We start from the raw sequence: 23,942 nt of genomic DNA, 5'->3' as shown, positions 1-23,942 counted from the left end.
ATTACATGGACAGTGAACCCCCAAAAGGTTTGCTGATGGCACCAAGCTGTGTAGTGCAGTCAACACACTGGAAGAAAGGGATGCCATCCAGAGGGACCTGGACAGGCTTGAGAGGTGGGGCTTTTTGAACCTCATGAAGATCACTAAAGTCAGCAGCAGCTGGGTCAGGGCAATTGTAGGTACACCTACAGCTTGAATAGAGAACTGGATAAGAATGACCTATGGATAAGAAATGGGGAATGATGGTTGATGAAAACTCAGTCTGAGTTGCGTGAGCAGGCAGTGTGCACTCACAGCCCAGAAAGCGAACAGTGTCCTGCCTTACAAGGAGAGTAGCTAGCAGGTTGAAGGAGATGATTCTACCTCTCTACTCTGTTCTGTAAGACTCTACCTGGAGTACTGTGTACAGTATTGGTACCCCCACCATAAGTACAAGGAACTGTTGGAGCAAGTCCAAAGGAGGACCATAAAGTTGACAAGAGGACTGGAGCACCTCCTCTACAAGGACAGGTTAAGAAAATTTGGGCTCTTGAGCCTGGATAAGAGAAGGTTGTGTGAGACCTCACAGCAATTTCCAGTATCTGAAGGGGGCCTACAGGGAAGCCAGAGAGAGATTCTGGCAGGAGCTGTAGTGATAGGACAAGGAGTAATGGCTTCCAGTTGAAGGAGAGTTGGTTAGGTTAGTTATTGGAAAGAAATTCTATAGTCTGATAGTGGAGAGACACTGGAACAGGTTGCTCAGAGAATCTGTGGAGGGCCCAGCCCTGAGAGTGTTCAAGGCTAGGTTGGATGGGGCTTTAAACAACCTGGTCTAGTGGAAGGTGTCCTTGCCTATGGCAGGGGTTTGGAACTAGAAGATCTTTGAGAACCCTTCCAATCCAAACCATTTTTTGATTCAATTATTATTATTATTATTATTATTATTATTATTATTATTATTATTAAATTCTATTTATGCATAATTTACTGGATTATATTCAGTTCCTAAAGGCACTTAAATAATTAATCTGATTTCCATAGGCAGAATTTTTTTTAATTAAAAGAATCTTTTTTGCTGACTTTCATAGTTAAAAACTTATGTAAATGTGCTTTTTTAATACATGTTCCCTGATACATACCCTGATAGAGTTACTAGTTTTTAAAAAGCCATCACATTTCTCTTAAGTAAAGTTGGATTATGTCTTCTTGATATTTTATATTATATTAATACTTACAGTCATGTAAGTATTAATTACATTACAAAGCATTATAAAATGCACTGAGAGAAAATATGAAAATTTTGATTTGTGTAAGAAGCCACAAATCTGACCATACACCTGAATGCCTTGGGCTTTTACAGGACACTTGACCCAGATAGAAAGAGAGATAGATTTCTATTTAATATATAAAATTTATTATATTAAACATTCACATGATTCACACTTCATGCTTTAGAAACATGATCATTCTCTTAATTTCAAAAACTTATAGCTTTGTGAAGTGTTGTAAATATTACTTTAGATGGATTTTATTTCAAGAAAAAAATATCTAGACCATATCTCTTAATCTCAGAGCCCCTTAGACCACCTAAATAAGTTTTTCTATTAACGATTTCCACCTAACTAATCCTGTTATGCCTTTCAAACTGTTTGCCTAAAATTTAACTTACTTTATTTTAATTTTTTAAATAGACGGTGTTTGGCTTTCATCAGAATCCTTTGTTCTTTCATTGTCAGCACTGACATCAGTCAGTGTATCTTTGCCTCCGTTTTCCTACTGCAATCGCTGACTCCCAGAAGCTCAGCAGAAGTAGGGGGCTTAGCTAGACTGTCTACCTCATTTCTTTGGTTGCTCTAGAAAGTCTGATTCTCCTGCAGTAAAATGCCTCTGAGGTTTGTGTCCAACCTCAGTGATATCTGAGTGGTTTTTTACTTGGCCTCACCTCTCTGTATTTATTGCAGCAATTCACTCTGTGGCGGCACCTCTCTAGTTTTGAAAGGACTCATTTATTTCGTCAGCTGAGAAAACAGTCCAGCACAGCCAGCTAAGTAAAATTACTAAAAGTACTTCTACAGATAGCCAAGTAGTGATGAGAACTGATCAAGTTTTCATGAAGGGAAAGATTTCTCAGAATGTGTTAGTTTTTGCCTTTACAGAAATTGGCCTGCCATCACTGTTAACCATTGCCAGCTTTAAGAGAACCTTTAAGAGAATGGTGTAACTTTGCTGGCTCCAGAGACAAGGCAAAGACATATGATGCTGTGTATCATTAACAGCAATAGAGCTGTGTCCAGGAATGGAGGTCATAGGGTGCAAAAATCATAGGGAAGTACTATTGATAAAACTTACAAATTATTCCTGTATATTCATATGCGTCTCTTGAGGTGTCTCAGTCTGCCTCAAACATCAGTAATTACCTTCCGATAAATTGCAAATCACCATCTGTAAAATTTCTTCTTGTGTGCTAGTGAGTTATTCACCAATGGGGTATTCAAATATATTAGTTATCTTTTATTTGTAGCAGTGTAAATCAGATGCTATCTGCATCTATTATTTGAATAACACATAAAAGTGGACAGCCATGAAAAATCCATGAAAGTGAGTACCATATCTGTTTGACCTTTGGAAACTAGCTGTTTCTCTGAAGAGATTGACATTTCCCTTTCCTAACTTACCATGTACATACAAAGCCATGCCAAGCAGTCTCAGAAAATTCTTTCTGCTTTCTTATCCGAAGTCTCTGAGCAATACTATGAACATTCTGAAAACCCGGGTGAATACCACTTTTTTTCCTGAATCCTTATTTAGTTATCCAGCTAGAGGGAAGTGGATGCTGGTTAGAGGTACGGTGCTCTGTGTCCTGGCTGGTTTGCTGTGTTGAATCATGTTCTAAACATTCCAATGCAGATGACTAAAACCACAGTTTTATTTTTGTCCAAAAACTATTCATAGAAAAAACCAAACTAAACCAAAACACAAAAAACCCCAGTAGTTTATTTGAAAAGAGAAATTAAAGCAATGTTTGAGAAAGAGGAAATTACTATTTTCAGTCTTTTGAATTTCAGGAAAAATTAGCTGAAAGATTGATGATTCTTAATAAGCAAATGCAGCTTAGGAGCGTCCTTTGCAAAATTCTATTTAAGATGTAAAACTCTTGAAATGTCAGAATTATCTAGAGCACTTATCTACAGTGCACACCTGTGGCATAATTTATTGTCAATCGCAGATGAATTTACAGCTCAAAAGTTTGATCACAATTTCTCTGGCTCGTGATCAAATAGGAAGAAATTCAGCATCTTGAGATTCACACAGAAGCACACAAAATCACACAGAATCAACTAGGCTGGAAAAGACCTTTGAGATCATCAAGTCCAACCTATGACCAAGCACCATCATGTCAACTAGACTATGGTTCTGAGTACCAATCCCGTCTTTTCTTAAACACCTCCAGGGATGGTGAGTCCACCACTTCTCTGGGCAACCCATTTCAATGCCACCCTTTCTGTATTTGTTCTAACTTGCATGCCACAGCTGCAAGAAAAGTGGCAAAGGCTGTCACATCACTTCATTATTTTGTTGTTTTATCTAGCATAAACTGAGCAGATTTTAAAGATCCTGCATTGCAGTCCTATCGCCATGGAGTAACTGGAAAACAAACAAAATTTTCATCACTCTTCTTGAAAAGGCAGTATTTTTGTCTTGGAGTACATCCTCCTTTACTGATAATCAATATGGTTTGGTTGCATGAAGCAGATTATTTGCCTTCTATATTATAATAAATTACTAGGCTTTATATCTTTCCATCACCAGTCAACAGGTTTTGTCTACTTATGTCTTTTCTGTGGGTGATTTGATTCTTTTCCTCCCAGCATGGAATGAACATTATGCAATATAACAGAGAGAAAACAACTTAGATTCATGATGACTTTTTTTGCTTTGTATAGATGAAATATATAGTAACTAGAAGTGCTTGTCTTTTCACTTTATTGTTAATTTACTGTTAGCAACTGGAATGTTTCACAAGTAGAACTGCTTTTGGCGTGCTTTCTATCATATCTTAAGAATACTCTAATTGACCTTTTAACAGTGAAAGAATTTGATGCCTATAATCCATGTATTACTAGAAGTTTTTAATAGAAATTAGTTGGATTTTTTTCTGACCTGATTAAAAGAAGAAAAAGAAGGCTACAGAAGGAAGTAATTGAGTGATACAATAGGTCTATAATTGCTACACCTAGTCTTTTTAATTTATTACTTCCATTCAAAATGCAATTCCATCTGTATTTGTGGGAAATATTTTTCTCTGCAAAATGAATTTGATTTAATCATTTGGGTTACGTCTGGGGGAGCATATCACACTGTTCTCATATAGTCTTCTTTTTCCAGTCATGTAAAATTTCTCTTTTCCACAGAGCAGTTATGACCCAGTAAATCCACCTGTATGCCTAACAGAACCTTGAGTCTTTTTTGGCATCTGACTCTTCTAAAAATATTCAGTTTACTTTACTTCAATGAAGTTTTCATAGTTCTTGCTGTTGCTACTGTATATAGAGACAACAGGAATATCGACATGACTCTGGTCTTCTTCCAAAAGACAAGAGCAAGTCTTTATTGTACATTGTCCTTTTTATAGACAGTTCCAAGAGAATAAGACATGATTGGCCCTCAAACCAACACTTCACCATCATTGCCTACTCAGGAACAACACCCTTTGAAAACACCTTGCAAGTAAACAGCAAGTTGGAAAAACAGCACCTGCAAGGACTGTTTTGATTCCCCCTCACAAATTCTCAGGCCAATGTGAGAAAGTTATGTGACTTGCTTTCCCACAGACTCTGCTGCTGCCTAATCTCTCTCTCTGACCAGGCTTTCAGCATCCACATCTTGTAAGCTGTGAATTTTCTAGACAAATAGACTCTGGTGCTATTTTTACTTAGGTGACTGTATGCTTGTCTTTGTTTGAAAGACAGGTGTCTAGGGAAGGCAGGAGCCTCCCTTAGAATGGAGAATGTAAACCCTTTCCCTCCAAATTATTATAATTTTGAAATTAGGGGCTCTCAGGGAAGGATATGAGGGTAGGTATAAAATTCTTTATTAATATGTGTAACACGGCAAACAAACAACAAACAAACAAACAAACAAATATGCCATTAACAACAAAATAGAACCAGGAACCTCATGGCAGCCTTCTCGACTGAGGCAGAAAGTGATGGAGAAGAGGCTTTGCTTCACAAAACCCTGGGGCAGTCTGATCTTGGTGCCCCTGCAGGACTCTGAGGAGCACCAAGCTGGAACGGCAGGAACAAGCAGAAATCTTGGGCTGGTGGATGAGATGTGTAATAAATGTTAAGACAATTCCAAATTAATAAATGATTTTATTGATTTTTTAAAAAAAGTCACTGAACAGAATTTCAGGTAAACCAACAATCAAAGAATCAGTGTCAAGTCCCAGGATCGACACTGGGTGAACCTTAGCTGCGGCCTCCATAGGACTGTAGCTTCCCTGTTCACATCTTTGGTTTTGTGAGTCCTGTTTATATACAGTTTTTTAGTGGGACAGGGTATTACTTCATACTCTCTTTTGTCCCTTCAGTTCTTCTTCATATTCATGTAGATTCATCCTCGGCATCCAGTCAAGTGGGGAGCTGAATATTAAATACGATTTCTGGGAATCATTCATTGAGATGTGCATCCCCAATGGTGGAGCGAGATCCATATCGGTGGTAATGGTTGGGTTGTTCGCAGTTCCATCTCCAGAGAAGACCCATCTTCCTCGGACCTTCCCTCCTTTCTGTTGTAAATTCAGCCATTCCCGGGTTCCTGGCAGAGTTGTCTTAAATTCCCAAATCCATTTATCCCCAGTCTCAAATGATTTTTACCATTTTTTTAAAGAGCACAACTTGGTTTATATTACATATACATTATAAACACGAATTATCCCACATCATTTATCCCAAGATGTATCAGAAGCTCCACGGTGGTAGCTGGAACTGCGGGACACCCTGGCAGGGCAGGGGGTGTGGGACTACAGCATAGAAAGACCCAGAGCAGTGCCAGAGAAGTGACAGGGGCGGGACAGTGGCAGTCTGGCTCCCAGCAGGGCAGGAAAAGGTGAGCTCAGGATTCCTGGACACACGAGCAAATGGTGGTAGGTCCTTAGGGCTAGACTCCAGTGGTGACAGTGAATTCTCCCCACAGTAGGCAACAACTTGACTGGTTTTCTTCCAATGCTTAGAGCAAGAGGGAGCGGCTTCCCCCACTCCACCCTTTACCTGCCCCCAAAACTCGTGGTAGCTTCTCCCTCCAAGAGAAACTCCCTGAGACAAAAGAAGTGTAGCCAGATGCTACACTCCTCTCTTGACTTTGGCCGCTTCTTTGTTTTGCTTAAGTACCCGTATGTACCCAGTAGTTAGTTTCCTAGCAACTTATGGGAAAAAAAATCTGTAAGTAAAAAAGAAAGAGATCTAACCCCCAACAATGCTTATCAGCCCTTATAGAGTGCTAGTGCTCTGACTCTTACACTGTAAGTAGTGACAGAGAGAACTTTCTATTTAATGCAGGGCATGTAAAAACTTTACCCATTACTCATAAAAACTTTTCCCCTTATTAGCATATTGCAAGCAAAAATGTATTTGACAAAATTTTTCTAATTTGAAATGCTGCACATTAGGCATTTGAGTCCATATCTGTGCCCATGCTGCAGATTGCTTCTTTCAAACTGACAGCTACCTGCAGCTGCCACTGCTACCATGACTTTAAGAGCCCAGGGGTGGTCTTTTCACTCAATGGGTCACAGCTTCTTCCAAGGAATTTAACTAGAGATCTGAATGCATATTTTGGGTGTTTCAGATTTTAACACCCTAAATGTACCTTAGCAGACCAAATTTAACAGATAGGCACACAGCTTTTTAACAGAAGCTCAGCTTGTATCTGGACAGGGGCTGTTCTGTGCCTGAGACTTTGCATTGCTAAAGTTGTTGGAATATAGAAACACAAACATTGGAAATTAATTGCTCGTGTTGCTACCCAGCAAACACAAACAGAAGAATGATGTCTATGTTGCACAGTGTGTTGCTCTACATCCTCAGGATTCCTCCTGCAGCAGTTGTGAAGCTGCTAGTGCATCATCATCATCAGTGTGAAAGCCTGCAGTTTGGGCTGTCAATGATAGAACCAGTTATGCGCTTTAATATAATTCTCTCTTTTTGTTCCTCCATAAATGTGGAGTCTGTAAAAGGAAAGATGTAGGGCACTGGTAAAAGATTTTTCTCTGTTGTTGATCTCCTAGACATTGGTTTAGTTTTTACAACTGCTAAAAACTTTTTCTACATCTATGTCAAGAAAGAAGTCACACTATTCTGAATTTTAAAAGTTAGTCTTACAAAGTTGTATTTCCTGGTAAAATTGCTAATATATTTTCCTACTGGATAACTGGAGTCTAATAAGTAAAATGTGTCATAAGGGCAGTAGAAAAGGATGGAAAAAAATCTGATTATTTTAACTATAGGAAGAAGAAAAAAAGCTGCATATAGTCCTGTCTTCTTTCAGGATGCTCTGTTAGAAAAGTCCAGCTTTTAACCTTATTTGTCAGCTGTGTTGCATCAAACAGCCAACCCTTCCTAAAATTATGAGCTAAATGAAAAGTGAACAGAATTAGCAATGATGCCAAGGGTCAAAAAGACTCGACAAATGCATTGACCAAATGAGATGGAATGGAAATGCTGCAGTACAGCTTTCCAGTAATACTGGTCCAAAGCAAGATCAGAGGAAAAACAGAGTAAAAGACATTGGGGTTGGGTTTTTCATTTGGAGGGGGTTTTTAAGTCTGTTTGAACAGACTGTTTTGCATTTCATGACTTTGTCATAGACTGAGAGCAGAAGTTGAGATTATTTAAATATTTTACTGTTTGCTGCGTTGAAAGTGTTGTTCTGCTGTAAAAGCAAGAATAAAAAAGGGATATGATTTGCGAGATGAAGGTGAGAGAGAATTCCTTTTTATTTTTGATATTGTGTATATATAGTAGTAGAATGAAAAAGGCTCAGTCACAGTGCAGAATCTACATGTTCTGAAACACTAGATTAAAAAAACCCAAAGCAAACCAACTAAAAACACCCCCAACCAATCAACCAAAATAATAAATAAAATTATATGGAACTTCTAACAACTGTCAGTGTATCCAGCTTGTTTGTATGCAGTGTCCTTTGAGTGTTCTTGGCCAACCATGAAGAACAGTAGCTACACCATAGGTGTGTTCACAAATATTCGTAGCATTGCACACTAGCTGAATTTGGATGGGTCCTTTGGAGGTCAAGTGGTTGACCTCCTTGCTCAAAGCAGGGCTGGCTTTGCAGTTAGTTCCACCTTTGAGTACATGCTGAGTGTTTCCCTGACTGGCAGATCTAGAGATCATCCTCACAGATAAACTTTTTTGTATCAAATAGGAAGTTTCCTTGATACAGACTATATTAATTGCCTTTTGTGCTTTTTTCTGAGTAGTATTTAGGATTATTCTGGCTCTGTCTTCTCTGCGGCTACTACTTAAGTGGTTAACGACAGCAAGTAGATCCCTCATTAGCCTTCTCTTCTTCCAGCTAAATGAACTGAATTCCCTCAGGTTCTACTTGTATGTCATACACTTGAGAACCCTAATTATTTTGATGAACCTTTGCTAAACTCACTACAGTTTGTCATTGTTTTTCTTTGATGGGAGATCTTACACTACTCCATTTTTTTTCAGTGACCTGAGCTGAAATTTCTATTTAACTCTGAAACAGATGGAAAATTTCACTGTACTTCCAACACATAAATGGTGTATACTGTTGATGTATTATCTGCCTGTAAGATTTCTAAGCTAAAAGAAGCCAGTAGATGGTAAGAGCTAAACATGTTCTACCTACTGACTTGAAGATAAAGTCAGGAAACTGAATGAAAACATATAGATGGAGAAAAATCATGCTCGTGGCAGGGCCACAGTCTGAAGTGGAGTCCATTCCAAGTTTTCAAGTTGCAGGTTGTACTCAGAAACACATCTATTATAAAAAGGTTGCATGGAGGAAAGTCTAAATTATTCTCTATTCATAGGACTTCTAATACTTGTAGGAGGATATAGTCATGCACATATCCTCACCTTTCGCAATCATGCCTACTTGGATCTTTTGTTAGTAAGATGCTCTAGCAATTCTTTGCCACTCTTGCATCTATACTGTAGCATTTCCATAATGACGGCTGTCAGGAAGCTTTTGTGGGTCTCTGAATTTATTTAAAATCATCAAAATTGTTCACTTAATTAATGCAATGTCCACTGTGAAAGTTTGAGCAAAGAAAGAGCTAATGATCTCTTGAGATATGGTCCACCGGTAAATTTCTGAAAATGAAATTACATGCCAAACTGGAGGGAGTTTCAAGAAAGTTGCTCATTTTTTGTTGTATCAAAAGGTTGATAGAGAGACTGTAAAATATGTAGAGCTTCTAGAGGAGTTATGGCTACATTACGAAGATTTGTAAGTGGAATACTTCTCCAAAACTATGTTTTAGCTGTTGGGAATTGTAGCTCAAAAACTGATCACATCTGCCATACTCAAGCCAAACAACTATCTACTTGGTGTCCTTAGGAATACCTAGAGGAGGATTAGTATGTGAATATCCTTGTACAGTATCTTCTATGCAATTCAGTGGTACGTCTGCTGCCAGAAAGCCCTTGAAAGAAAGGTTTCATATTGGGAATCTCTTCATGCAGGCCATTGTTAAACTACTACTTACACAAGTGACTACGCACTAGATGCACAAATATCCTTTTAGATTTCAGCTGCTGACCATGCAGTGTCACTGGCAGGCCGGTGAGACCCAGCTAGCTCAAAACTCTGGCCCTAGGGATAGGAGTACTGCTCTCGGAATGCCAGCAGTCCAAGGGACAGTGCAGAACAGGCTGTCTCTGCAGTGGTGGTCTTTTTAGTGATGAGGCTTGGAATGAGGAATTAGAGAAGGCTCTCTCAGATGTTTTTTCTTTTAGATGGTACAGGAGAGAGAGGGTGGGGTCCCGTGTGCTTAACATTTAAACCAGGGGCCAGAGGGGTGGGGTGGGTAGGTGATTTGCCCCAGGGTAACACAAGGCAGAGTCAGGAAAGGGGGACAAAGGGACTGAGGAGGGGAAAACCTGGAGTAAAACCCAAGATAAATCAGACACTGGGAGGGTAACAGGAGCAAACCATAATGTAACAAAAACCCAGCACCACAATGCAGTGTAGTGCAGTGCAGTGATGCTAGCTGGCTTCATTCAATATTCCAGTGTAGAATACAGCACCTAGGCACCTTTGCACGTTTGAAGCCTGTCACCTGTTGAGAACATGGCTGTCTGGTAGGAAAAAAAATAACAAGTGCAACATTATGGTCATTATTGTTTTTCATAGCTAGGGTGTAACTGACTAAACAAGGTATCGAAAGTTCAATAATGTATAACCTTGATTTTCAAGAAGATACAAGTGCATGGCTTTATGGGTTAAACATAACAGCAGACCAATATCTGAGATGCCATTCAAAATATAATCAGTGTCATTTACCCTGTCCATCCAAAATTAGTTGTCCAAGAAAACACGCATTAAACAAATGCTTTCAGTTTTTTCTTCATTCTTTGATCATTGAAGTGATGATGTAAACAGCTCTAGTAAAACATATTCTTGTGAATAATGCACAGCAAATTCTCATTGTCATTTGTGGACTTTAAGAACATTTGAATAAAGTTTTTTGGAGAGTGATTTGCTCTGTCTTTTGTACCTAGGAAAACTTAGGACCATCTGCTCTGTGCTTCTTTATTTTGTTGATCCAGAAGAAATAAATTTTACAAGTTTGAATTCCTATACTGAGGAGGCATGGAGTCCTGCCATGTTTCTCATAAGCACTTTCCACATGCCAGAGGCATGAATAAGTTTGGTATAAATATTGAGGGCATAATATTCTGATCTAAGAAAGCATCTGAGCATGTGCTAGGGCTTTACTGAAGTCAGCAGTATTTAAATATATATTTAAGAGTTAACCAAGGAAATATTTGTCCTTGCTGAACTGCGAGCTCAGTGGTAAAAGGAATAGTTATACTTAACCCTTGGAGAGTATTTCTCTGTGGTATAACATTTCTTGCTTTGTAGAAATAAGATGTGAATTATAATGTAAATGCCTCACACTCTTCTTTTAAGGCATATATGTATCTATCTTTAAAGCAAAAGCTGTCCTCTTCAGATTTTAATGAACCAACCTATGGCTGAAGTAACAAAATAAGGAAAGAAGAAGACCAAAATTATATTTTTTAACATCAACTAATAAAAATGCTAATTGCCTCCTTATTTTTCCTGTAGTTTCAAAAATTTATTTTAATGTTAAGGAAATAAAAATATCAACTCTTTTATGAGTTTGTCATTAATGTACTTTTTTTATAGCTCACATTTCTAAGAAGATAACAGTTCCAAAATGTTAAGTATGAGTTTATGTAAAGTCTATTCAATAGATTCTTTACATCTCATGTTGAAGAAAGATGAAGTAATCTTCATTTGCAAATGTGAAATTTTTATGAAAAAACATTGCTTCTTGACTAGATTATTGTTTTGTTCTGACCATAAAGGGGTGCAAATGCCTGCAAATGTGTATGTCTGTATGGGAATGCAATGTCTTGGCTATAAATATTATTTTTCTGTCCAACAGATATTTCCTGGACTGATTCTCTCAGATATTAAGCCTGCCAAAAGAATGAAGTTCAAGACAGTCTGCTATCTGCTTGTTCAGCTCATGCACTGTCGCAAGATGTTCAAAGCGGAGATCCCTTTCTCCAACGTCATGACGTGTGAGGATGATGATAAGGTAGTCCATGTGGGCCAAGTGCACTTTTTGGGTTTCAATTCCAGAACTGCATCAAGCAGACCATCTTTGAGAACATAGGGGGTGGTGTTATCAACTGATAAAGAAGTTTATGGTGTTGCTGCTGGAGCTAGAGCAATCTAATTCCCACAGTAAAGACAAAATTTAATTATAAAAGGCCTCAAATTTGGAGCTGCTCTTGGAAAAGCCAGCATAAGTGTCCTATGTGGCTTCTATTAAGGGTATTTTTCACCAGAATTAGAATTCCGGAGGCTGTTTTCATTCTTTCAAACATATATTCTTTTGCATCTTTTGTCCATCCTAGTCTGAAGCTGATGGTGACAAATGCAAACCAACAGATTAATTTTGTTTCTCTACATGGTTCTCTGAAATATGAAAGGCAACTGATTAGCCAAAACGTCTACTTGTCCTTAATACAAATTTTAAACATAAAAGTCCCAAACACAAATACAAATTATGCTTTCTTGGATGCCTGGTAATTCCATAAATCAAAATTGCTTTACATACTAGTAGTCTGGTTTGCTTCTTTTCTGTATATGAATCTACCTGTAAATTTATGGATAAAAACTGTGAGAGTTGCTCATTCCAGTTTCTTTGACAGCAGGTGGCAATATTACACAGGTCACTCCACCAGTGAGTGGTGGCATGCAAGCATTGGAATCAGTAATTCAGCTTGACTGATTTCTTCACCTTTTTTCCCCCCTGGTTTTTTCATTTATTGAAGACTTAGTCTAAATCTTACTTTCAGAAAGCATTTAAACTTTCATGTTTTGAGTTTTATATGTGCCTGTTCTTCCTCAGCAGAAAAATGGGAGAAAAGTCAGTTAGTTCCTTTAAAACGGCTTCAGTGAAGACTTTCAGAAACTCCAGATTTGATTTTGAAATTGGCCATGTACAAGGCCTTCCAGTTGGGATTTAGTGTTAACTTTGAGTATTTTTTAAAAAATAATCCACACATTCTTTGAAGCATATGCAATATTTTTCATTGTGTCTTGTGTATATGTATGTATAAATATGGTAATATACACAGAAAATCTCCATGTGGACTTATTAGTGATCTGATGAATTTTTTTAATGCCAGATCAACAGCAGTTAAGTTCTGCAATGCCATCAGTAATGGAAACAGTTGTTCTGGGCTTTTGTAACTTTGATGTAACACATCATGGATTTGTATTATATGATACTAATATAAATACACTGTGTTACAATGTAGGATTTATTTAGAGTTTTCAGTCCTCAAATCATGTAAATAAAGTAAAACAAGTGGGGTCTTTAAAAGCTTGAAGTCAGTACATTTCTGAGAAACATAAATACTGGCTCTTGATCATATGCAAGATATGATACAAGTTTACTGTGCAAAATAATAATAGAGACACAAATAAGAGACCTAGAGAAAATAATTATATGTAAGAAACAGCTATTTTGATTAAGAAGAGAAACTTAAACCCTGTTTCAAAATGGCAGAATAGCTAATATAATTTATTCCATATATCAGAATAACACCCATATTCATCTACCCTCATTTCAGGTTTTAATTCAAAGAAACATTTATTTAAACAATGTTTTCCTCCTCCCTGTTGTTATCCTATAGGCTTAAATTTGAACCTTAAAAATCCTTGAAGATGTATTTCTGCTGCAACTAATGCAATACATATTCTAACTAATTATAGTTTATTGAAGGCAAAATCATGTATTTCTGATAATATTCCTAAAAGCACTCTATTTCCCTATAAATTACTGAAATATACTTTTCTTTAAACACAAATTTCTCTCTGTTCAGAAACACTGAAAATAGTTGTTTAGCTGCCAATTTAAGATCTCTAATCAATGTATAGTCCTAAGACTATTTTTCATGTTGAAACAATTAGCTCTTACACCAAAGACAATTTACCAGGTAATCCTATCTGATAGCTTGAAGAAAAATGTATCCCTATAATTGTTTACTGCTTGTGTAACCTCCTGTCTACATACAAAACCAGCAAAACAAGGCTTGAAAATTTACTTTATCTTTGCTAAAGTCCATTTTTCTTCACAAACAGAAAACTAGGGTATCAGTCAGCAGATAACCCTTCTCACTATTCATAAGGATTTACATATAATATACATATAAACTGTGAGCTAATGAACTGCTGTAGTTCACAATTTGTTAACTGATGAGGTACTCCTAAGAATTTCTTGTGAAATGAAAAAAGAAACTGCCATTTCTGCAAGATTACTTAGATAGTGATCACCATCTTTTTTACCAACTGGATTAAAAGGATTTTTTGTATAGCCTTTAGAGTGGGCTATTTAGGACTGAGTGTTCTGAAGACAGAAATTTTGTTCTTTAACATCTTTCTGACAGACTCTATTTATTATATTCTCAGTACACTTGTTATTTCATAATGTTTTGAACTTGGACTCTGCAGATGCTAGATAAAAATATTCCTTTAAGTTTACAGAAATAGAACTTGACTGAGCTTTGTTGTCAAAACTCTTCTGGAAAGTAGGCTTGACCCTTGTCCAGTCACAGAACAGATCTAGCCATTATGGTTTAGATTTAAGTGCCCTCAACTGAAGGCTTCCACCAGTGTGGAAATGAGATGCTGCTCACTGTCTCCTGAGTACTCTCTGTGAAAAGTGAGACAGCTTGTCTAAAATGCCTTTCAGATATGGTCTGTCATAAATCTTTTCCACTGGAAAGGACTATGAGTAATCATCTTGTAGTTGTGCTATCTCAGCCTTGGAGGAGTCAGTTAGGCACAGGTTTGTTCTGCTAATTTGTTGGATGGCTCCATCTGGATCTGCAAGTGCGCTTGAGGCATACTCAAGGGGTCTTACAAGAGAGCCAACTGGGTGAGTTAAAGATAGCACAACACTTGAGATTTCAGACCCTCTAGTCACATGTGGTCATTGTCCAAGACTTCAAGGTAAATCATCTTTTTGAAACGTATTGTTACCTAGACAGTAGGACTTTTCTTGTGTTATGAAGAGCCTGGTTATCTTGTCTTCAAGATGCCCAGAGCTCCATGTCTTCTGTCAAGAAAACAAATCAAAAGAAAAAAACATTTTGCAAGGTAAAGTCACCCCGACTGAGAACAAACTGATTATTTCCTCAGTGGCAGAAGAGTGTCAGGGCCATATGTGGAAAGAATTTCTGGATTAAAATCTTGTAATGAAGTGGGAGTTTTCTCATTGATTTGAATGATATCAGAATTTCAGGTAAAGAAATTCAAAAAGGTGAAATTCACACTGAGATAAGAAATCTATCCTTTGTAGTTGCTCTGTTTAATGAATTCTACATCCTCTCTGTGAACTTGAAGTAATATGAACAGCAATTAAAAATCACAATGATAGTAAAATCTGTACTTCTTTCTTCATCCATATTACAGAGGAGAGCATTAAGGACAGCCTCTGAAAAACTCAGGAATCGCTCCTCTTTTTCTACCAATATTGTATACAACACTCCAGGAACTCGAGTGAACAGATACATCAGCCGCTTGATAGAGGCCCGGCAAACTGAGTCTGAGATGGCTGATTTGAACTTCATTACCCTGAAGTATAAGCAAATTGAGCGTGAGAATAAAGTAAGGGGGCTTAAAATTATTTTTACTGATTTCACTGATCATAAGCCAGCTAGCGTGGGGGTTTTTGCTTGGGTTTCATGCAATGTTTAAATTCTACTCACTATCTTCAAATACTCCACTGGACTGTCTCTCATTTAAGAGAATGACATTATCTCTACCTTCTGTGGAAACACTTGAAGGTCATAAAAAAAAAAAAAAAAATGGTATTTTCCTACTTGACAGAATCCTACTCCCTGCTATATATCCTGTGCTTTGGTCTTTCTTTTGCTTCTCCAAACTGCCTGAGTCACTTGTTTAATGCTATCTCATTGCAATGTGTCTGCCTACTCACTCATCTGCTTTGGAGAGGTGTTAATGACAAGAAGACACACAAATAGCCTGATAAGTATTGGTCCAGAAATTTTAGATAATATAAAAAACCCCACATTAAATCTCAGGACAAGGTTGCAATATTACACCAGTGTGGCAGTGCTGAAAGCAGGGGATTTACTCAGATGTACAAGCATGCATATCAGTTAACAATTGTTCCTACCTTTTAGGAACAATTGTAGGAATTTCTTTGTGAATACAAATTATTTGTATTTACAGCCTTTAGTTTATGTGCTTGAAAAAGCAAAAGTGGTAAGATTTTGAATTAATTTGGCAGTAGAATCTATTTTTCTGCTGTAAGTAACTTTAAAGTCTAAGATTTCATATCATTACTGTTTCAAGTTAGAAGGCTGTATGCCATATTGGATCCAATTTTTTTAAGGTTTTAAGCATAAATTTTGATTTCAAGTTTCCAAAGTAATTTATTAGTTGGCTGTAACATTTTTTTTCAAATAAAAAGTTTTCTGGTGTAAATGATATTGAACTTTATATCTTTCTGAGAAAACACTTTCATGTTTCCACACTTAGAAAGTTTCCTCATGTTAATACTGTAGCTTAGTGAAATCAGGGACAGTAGCTGGTCCAAACTGAGCTCATGTATCTCATTAGCAGCTGCCTCCAAGTCCCCTCAGTAGTGTCCTGTCCTGAGCAGCTGAGGTGACAGGATTTCTTGATAGCAGCAGCAAGAGGTGTTTGGCCTTTTATCATGATGAGTAAATAGAGGAAGGGCCACCCCCTTCTAGTTCAAAGTGCTTGATTTTTTTTCTTAAAAAGATAAACTCATATCTGAGCCTAAACCAGTTTTGACTAGTTAGAGGGTGAAAGAGAAGTCTGTCAAGGAAAATCTTGTGTAGACTTCCCTCATCTGTTTTTTCAATGTGAACTAAGCCATCATGTTTGTGACTAAATAGTTGTTTTATTTTAGGATACAGTTCTTTCTTATTGAGAATGGAAAAGTGCGGGTGTCTGGGTATATATAAAATATTTATTGTCTTCATTTCTTCCTTTCTTTAACAGTACCACCAGCTTCAGGATGAGTACTTCACCAGTGCTGTAGTTCTCTCACTGATTCTAGCTGCCTTATTTGGCCTTGTCTATCTTCTAATAATACCACAGTAAGTTTCTGTCTTTTGCCCTCATAACTCAAAGTGGAACATCCTCAGACATCCTGCATGGGTCAAATTAAAGTCTTTGGAACAGGAATGGGTACCTAGGTTGGTATCTTCTCACATGGGAGATTCTCTGTTAGTACACCCTCAGTCTAATTGTTATCTCTTTCATTTGTCCACAGGAGACATTTTCACTATCTTTTTTATTTTTTTTTTTCTTTTGTAGTAGTATGCACTTAGAGGAAAAAGTACATTTTAGTGTTTATGTAAACTTTCAGTTCTTATTTTTAACTTATTTAAAGCATTTCTGCATTACAAACAAAAACATTGCTGTGGCTTTTCTAAAAGTGTTTGTTCTACTTTGGATTAAGTACTTCAGGTATTGGTAGCAACATAGATAAAACCATACATGGTTTAATGGTAACAAAGTACTGAAAGTACCCATCCAGGTGTGTTGAGGCCTGCATTTATAGCATTCATTGAAGTTTTTGGCATCCCTACATAAACTGCCTAGAGCATGTTTTGGCTATGCACACATAACTTGCAGTCCGATTTTGACTGCACTAAAGCAAATATAACAAAATTATGTGTTTGGGACATGTCCTATGCCTATTGTTAAGTGATTATTTAGTGATTACCTCATATTTCATCCATTCTGTGTGCAAGCTTACTAAATAAAAAATAATTAGATCACTTTCAAATCTAGAGGGAGATAGAATTGTATGTAAGGTATAAAGATATTAATAATGAACTTTTTTTAGTTTAGAATATCAAAACATTTAAAATAAACTTTACTCACTTTTACTAACTATAACGATTTCAATAGGAATAGAATGGGCCACAAGATAATGCTTTTGAAAATTCTATTTAAATTATGGTCTTTTCTATTCACAAATCTGCAGCTAGAATAATACTTCTATATTCTTTTACTTCTAGTTGAAAGATTGGAAAACACTTTATTCACATTAATAAAATACAAAATTAATTTCTAAGCTAGTACCTTTCATCTAAAGAATTCAAAGTCACTGACAAGAATCATCATTTATGTCATCATTTTCAGAGTAATGTCTCTGCTGACTAATAAGAGCATTAAGAAGCCTTTCACCTGCCTCTTCACTAAGCCACAGCTGCAGTACATAGCAGTTTTGAGCAAGGAGAAACAAAGTGTATTAGCACAGTTGAAACTAGAATGAATATCCAAGAATCATATAATAGCCTTTCAAAAAACTACTGTCACTTAAAAAGAGCTGGGCAGAGATTCAGTTTAAGTAGTGATCTGAGAGACACACAAGTTCCAGAAGAAATCACCACAGAAAGTCATGAAGATAGCCTGGGTTAGTTAAAAAAGCCACCTACTAAATGCTCCTAAGTTCTTCCTTACAGTGTCTGAGTGGTGGCTTCATACAGCCAAATTACTATTCTTCTTGTGCTCTTCCCTTGCTTTGACACAGATGCAAACGTGCTAAATTAAAAGTTTGGAAGTATAGGAAAATTTCCCCTCTTTCCAGAAAGCTGCTATTTAGATTGCCAAAGTAGTTATAGGTATGGCAAGAGAATGCCAAAGCCAAGACAAGGCTTGTAATATGTTACCCTAATGGGAGAAGGTATATATCACTATTTGTCAAGAAGGAGGTTGATCATCTAGACAAGAAAATGTCATAGGAAAGTCAATTACTGTATAAATATACAGAAATCAATGCTATTGAGATGATGGCTTGCCATTCTCACAATTATCATCATTTGAGAAAAACAGCTTCTCAACTAGACACATTTTATATTCTCAGATGTATATTCCCAGATGGAGGTGATCAAAGTAAGGCTATATTCCTGTCAACCTAAGCTGTCCAATTATGCAGGCATATGCAGTGTAGCCGCTAAAAGCCCTATCAATTCTTTTAATATCTGAATCTGTGCAATTGCAAAAAAGCAATGTAGCCCTTTTTAGATGCCAACCCAAAATATCTGTCAGGGTCCCACTCAGCACTACTGTCAGTTGTCAGCTATTGCTGCATTATAAGATTTTGTTGCAGATATGTCCCCTGCATTCTTTTCTAGCATGCTACCATCCTGAATACAAGTGAATTCTCTAAAGGCATGAGACCCTGACTTGATTATTACTTATATTCAGAATCCAGCACCCGGAGTCACCTTCCCATTCTGGGTACACCACAGAATTCTCCCTGTTCCTGGATCAGTAGAGACTGTTCCATGAATTTGAAATCTAAGTCACTACAGGAGAATTGAACACTTTTACTGTTAGAAACCATGTATAAACAATCTTTCCCGAGTAATTGTCAAGGGCACAGATACATGTATGCCTAAATCCATTGCTCAAATGGCTTCTGGACTGACTGATTGTTCTCACAAGTTAGAAAAGAAGGTGTGAAGATCATGTTATGCTGCTGTCATAGAGCCCTGATTCTATGGTTGGCATGGGCCCGGGCTGCCCCTGAGCAGAAATCAAGTGCACCCACTCTGGTGGACTAATTTTTGTCAGCTTGCTCACATCCATAAGGCACTTTTCCAAGAGAATTTTTTCCGGAGAAAGAAAGTCCTTTGTTTGCACCCCTCTTGTCATTAAGAACAAACCTATTTTGATAAACCAGAAGACAGAAGATTTAGAATTAAAAAATTATTACAGCATATTTGTGAAACTTAAGATTTGTCTTACCATTGAGGAAGACTCAAAAGGATGGAGATTTTCTGTTTCATTAGAAGGCAATCTGGTCTGATTTTATTTGACTTGCTAAGTGTCTGAATTGAATGACCATTGATTTCTGAATCTTTGAGAGAGAGAAACAAGACAGAAAAAAGCATCTGGTAATTATTAACACAGCTGCCAAGGCCAAGTAATTGAGTTACACACTTCTCTTACAAGAGTCATCATGTTGAATATTCTGCACTAGCCTACAATTAGAAAGCATCTTTCCTGATGACCATACATTTGAATTTTTGAGGTGCTTTGATCTCATTTTTGAGGTCAGAATGGGGACCATTTACAAGCGCGTTTACTGATTTCATGGTCTTGAGAGCAGTGGACATCACTGCTAAATTCGCACTGTGATGGTTAGTATAACAGTGATGTTGAGGAGGACAACCCGCACCAGTTATTTAAAATACTATTTCAGAAGGATCCCTAACATCAGTGAGTTCTTTTCTATTACTGAGTTGCATTGCGTTACTTCTATTGTGTTTTGATTCTAGGAGTACCGTAGTTCTTGTTCTCCTGGTGTTCTGCATATGCTTCCTAGTGGCTTGTATTATGTATCTACATGTCACACGAGTACAAGTAAGTGATTTAAGATTTCGTGACTATTCTTCAGTTGGGGGCCATGCTATGTTTGTCCTTTGAAATATGAAGCCATTAGTTTATACTTCACATATCCACAGAGTCTGAAATCTACGTGTTTTAAAGTTCCTTGGTAAGTAATGTATTATACACTTCAAAACCAAAGATCAATCATCTGAAAGCAGGCTTTTTACATAAGTATAATTATTACAGCAGTGTAAAATTCAGTGCCATTCTGTGCTTTCTTTCTTACTAAATCCTCCCTGAACACCTGCCACTAAATCCTCCCTGAACACCTGCCACTAAATATTGTGTTTAGATAAACTGCTTTAACCTGACTTTTACTCCATTCTGAGCACAGAGCACACAAGTTCTCTCTTTCATTCTAGCTTGTCTGGGTGTAAAGTCCTACTAACTTCACTTCTGTTTTCAAAATTTTTCCTGCCAAAACAGCAGCTGTTTTGATAGTAAAACACAATGTTTTGCACACACAGTCATTGGCCTTTTCAAAACCTTCAGTAATGATTAATTCTTCTGCATTATATTTTCACAACAGTAATGATGCAGAAGGACATTTGGTTGTTTTAGGGGAGAAATAGGTCTGCCAGATCAGAATAAAGCATCTACAGGCTAATTTTCTGATGAAAGAAATCTGTATTGGATTTAAATAATTTTTTTTTCAGACAAATATCAGGAAAAAACACCTACACTGTTAATGAGCTTTGCTGATTCGCACACACATATTTTAGTTTTAAAAAGTGCCCTTTAGCAGAAGAAAGTGTGTGTTTTCTTGGAAACATAAGTAGTATATTAGCAGAGTATCAAGTGCTGAACAGGACTTTATTTATGAACTTACAAAAATTATTTGGCAGTAACTTTGATGATCTCTTTTTTTTTTTTTGTTGGGGCAGAGTAGTTTATCATCTGTTCTACTCTCTATAAATGGTAGAAATGCAGACAAAGTTTGTAGGAAGTAACTGCTCTTTATACCTTTCTCTGGGGCTTGTACAAACATAAGAAGTGTTCCATCTGTTTTGTCAGTCAAGAAAATTTGTATTTATTCCAGTTTCCCCAGAAATTCAATATTATACAGGATCAAATCCAGTATTAGAAAAATAAAGAAACCTAAAACCTTAGAATATCACAATTTAAAACTTTGTGGCAAAAATTTGTCTTATAATAAATAAAATAAAATTAATATCATGTGGATAATGGATATACAATTGTAAAATGCGCACTTTCCTATTTTAATCAGTCTTATGGCACTTGCTCTTTCACACTGCACAACTGACTCAAGCTTTTCCATGCTTTAGCATTAAATACCTCAGTCACAAAACCACTTTGATAATACTTCATTGTACCAGTTACCTAGAATTTTGGTAATCTGACACTACTTATTTGGTTAATAAAAATTCCACAAGTAAAAGAAAACTAAGAAAATGAAGCCCAAATTTCCATGCTATCATAAATGTATCAATGCTATCATAAATCATAATGCAGATGCAATCTTAGAATGACTTAGTCAGAAGTATAAATATTGTTAGTGTTAGAATTTTTATTCAGATGTGTCTCCTACCATATCTTTTGAAAGTTTGTTCTCCATTTTAATCCAATACCCTAGCACGTCAACATTTAAAATGTATACGTACTACACAGACAAAAAATATTGTGCAATGTGTCAGGACATGTGGTCTTTGAACCTATATTTTGCTTTGCCCCTATGAACCGTCCAGCATCATCTTCAAATCATGGGTATTTTGTCTTTAATAAGTAGTAGACAGCTTATTTGGTTGCAAACTGAGATAATGGAATATATATTGTTTCTTCAAACAGAATTATTTTGTATTTTATTTATATGGATAAAACCACATATGTTTCACCCCCATTTGTATATAGGATTCTGATCTAGTTAAGTGGACAGTTTGATGGGTAAAATACTATGGGGATAATCAAATTCAGAGCATAGTAGTTTATGGTTATACTTTACCTGGAAACCAGTAGTAAGTGGGATACTATAGTATTTTATCCTGAACCCTGTCCCGTCAGACATTTTTATCAAAAGCCTGGAGAAGGACATGGCATATACTCATGTCAAGTTTTCAAATGTCTACAGTTTTGTGAAAACACCTGGCAGGATTGACTATTGAGAGAGTCCTGACAGGTTGATAGAATGGGCCAACAGGAATCTTATAAATGCAAAGTCCAGGCCCTGATAAGAAATAATGCCCTGCAATGACACAGGAGGAGTACCAACTCGGTAAAAATGGCCCTGAGACTCTGGGGGTCAAGGCAGACAGTACTTTTGAGCCCCCTGAGGTCCCTTCCAGAACTGTATGATAACGATGAACAAATGCAGACATAGTCTGTCTTTCTCCATAGTGTAATTTTGGACATTGATGTATCTTCTCCCTTGAGAGGCAGCTTTTCAATCTCAGATTCCTATAATCTGAGCTACTTGTTCTACAACATGATCAGTTTTATTAAAGGTGATACACCTCAAGTATCCCAATCTATTTTATTGATGCTAATACTTACACTAGTATAGAAAATTAACTCAGATCCATAATACAAATCTACCGTTGATATTATATTGATTGCTCCACACCTACGTTTACATGGACTTAACCTATACTGAACCCAGAATATAATTATAGACCATATTTTCTTTTTTTTTCTGTAATTACTGTATTCTCATATGTCACAGCCCATATGAAATTGATTCCTCTATAACTATGTCAAACTTTTAATAATGTGGTTGTACATACAGAGAAAATATTTCTGCATACGTGAACAGAAGGGGATGCATTTCAATACATAATTTCTGTTTTGACAAGGGTACAGTAGCTTCTCTCTATGTCTACTTTGCTGCCTGCTGTAAACTATGCTTTTGAGGCCAGTGATACCCATGAAGCAAAAAGCTTTTCTTCAAAACTATTGACTTTCATCCAAAAATCAGGTGTTTGCTTGCTCCGTTTGACCTTAGGTGAAATTCAACATTGATAAATCTGAGCTTCCTCCATTTAAAGGACACAGGATAGTCCCCACTTTAAATCTGACTGTTTTTTGGATTTTATTCTTGACCCTTGAAGTCGCTAGAAGAAATTCTGTGGTCTGACAGATGTATCCAGTAGATAATAGATGCCCCAAACATCCTTAGTGCAAGAGGAAAGGAAGGAAAGCAGCTTCACCTGGAAGCAGATTTGATCAGAATGACTGGAACAGGCCTAAGTATACAGCCTGACAGACTTACCCTTCCTCTCTCACATTCTGTCACAGGCTTCATAGCAGCAAGGTCTTGACAATTAATAGCGTGATAAATGGAATCAGGGTAAAAGTAGAGATAAACAAAATGTTCACAAGACTCCATTCCTCCAGATATTTTTTATTCTGTACTGCTTTTTCTGACAAATTCAATGTTTTTGTGAGTCACAATGATTAAAACTAGCCTGGAATTTAGCCTGCCTATTATAACAGAAGACATGTATTCCACTCAAAAATTCTGTGCTATCACAGTATGTTCTCTTGGATCATAATTTGCAAGGCAAAGGAGCTGAAAATTTGCAGGGCAAAAGTTGCTTTGGGTATTTTCTCCATGACAGCAAAATCAAATGCCATCCTAGAATATTATTTGCATCATGAGTAGACATACAACTAGAATTTCCAAGAGTTTTAATTATAGTGACAAATAATGTAGAGTAATATCAATTTCACATATATTATCCTCAAAACTGTGATTACCATTAAAATACATCTACACACTAACAAGT

General features: G+C 36.8%; 1 protein-coding gene and 1 long non-coding RNA gene across 2 annotated transcripts in view; one reads left to right on the top strand and one right to left on the bottom strand.

The window, feature by feature from the left end:
- The window catches only part of LOC134554249 (uncharacterized), a 126,899-nt gene that overhangs the window by 4,669 nt on the left and 98,288 nt on the right, over window positions 1-23,942 (bottom strand). The gene's annotated exons all lie outside the window — the stretch shown is intronic.
- The window catches only part of ADCY1 (adenylate cyclase 1), a 158,686-nt gene that overhangs the window by 111,489 nt on the left and 23,255 nt on the right, over window positions 1-23,942 (top strand). The window contains exons 8-11 of the mRNA XM_063404701.1: window positions 11,669-11,824; window positions 15,214-15,408; window positions 16,795-16,892; window positions 20,091-20,175. Of these exons, the coding sequence (XP_063260771.1) occupies window positions 11,669-11,824; window positions 15,214-15,408; window positions 16,795-16,892; window positions 20,091-20,175 (534 nt within the window). The remainder of the gene's footprint in view (window positions 1-11,668; window positions 11,825-15,213; window positions 15,409-16,794; window positions 16,893-20,090; window positions 20,176-23,942) is intronic.

This window comes from Prinia subflava, chromosome 1 (genome assembly GCF_021018805.1).
Source record: "Prinia subflava isolate CZ2003 ecotype Zambia chromosome 1, Cam_Psub_1.2, whole genome shotgun sequence".
Lineage (NCBI taxonomy): Eukaryota > Metazoa > Chordata > Aves > Passeriformes > Cisticolidae > Prinia > Prinia subflava.
Note: the sequence above shows the minus strand (reverse complement) of the source record. Positions and strands in the feature narration are given on the sequence as shown.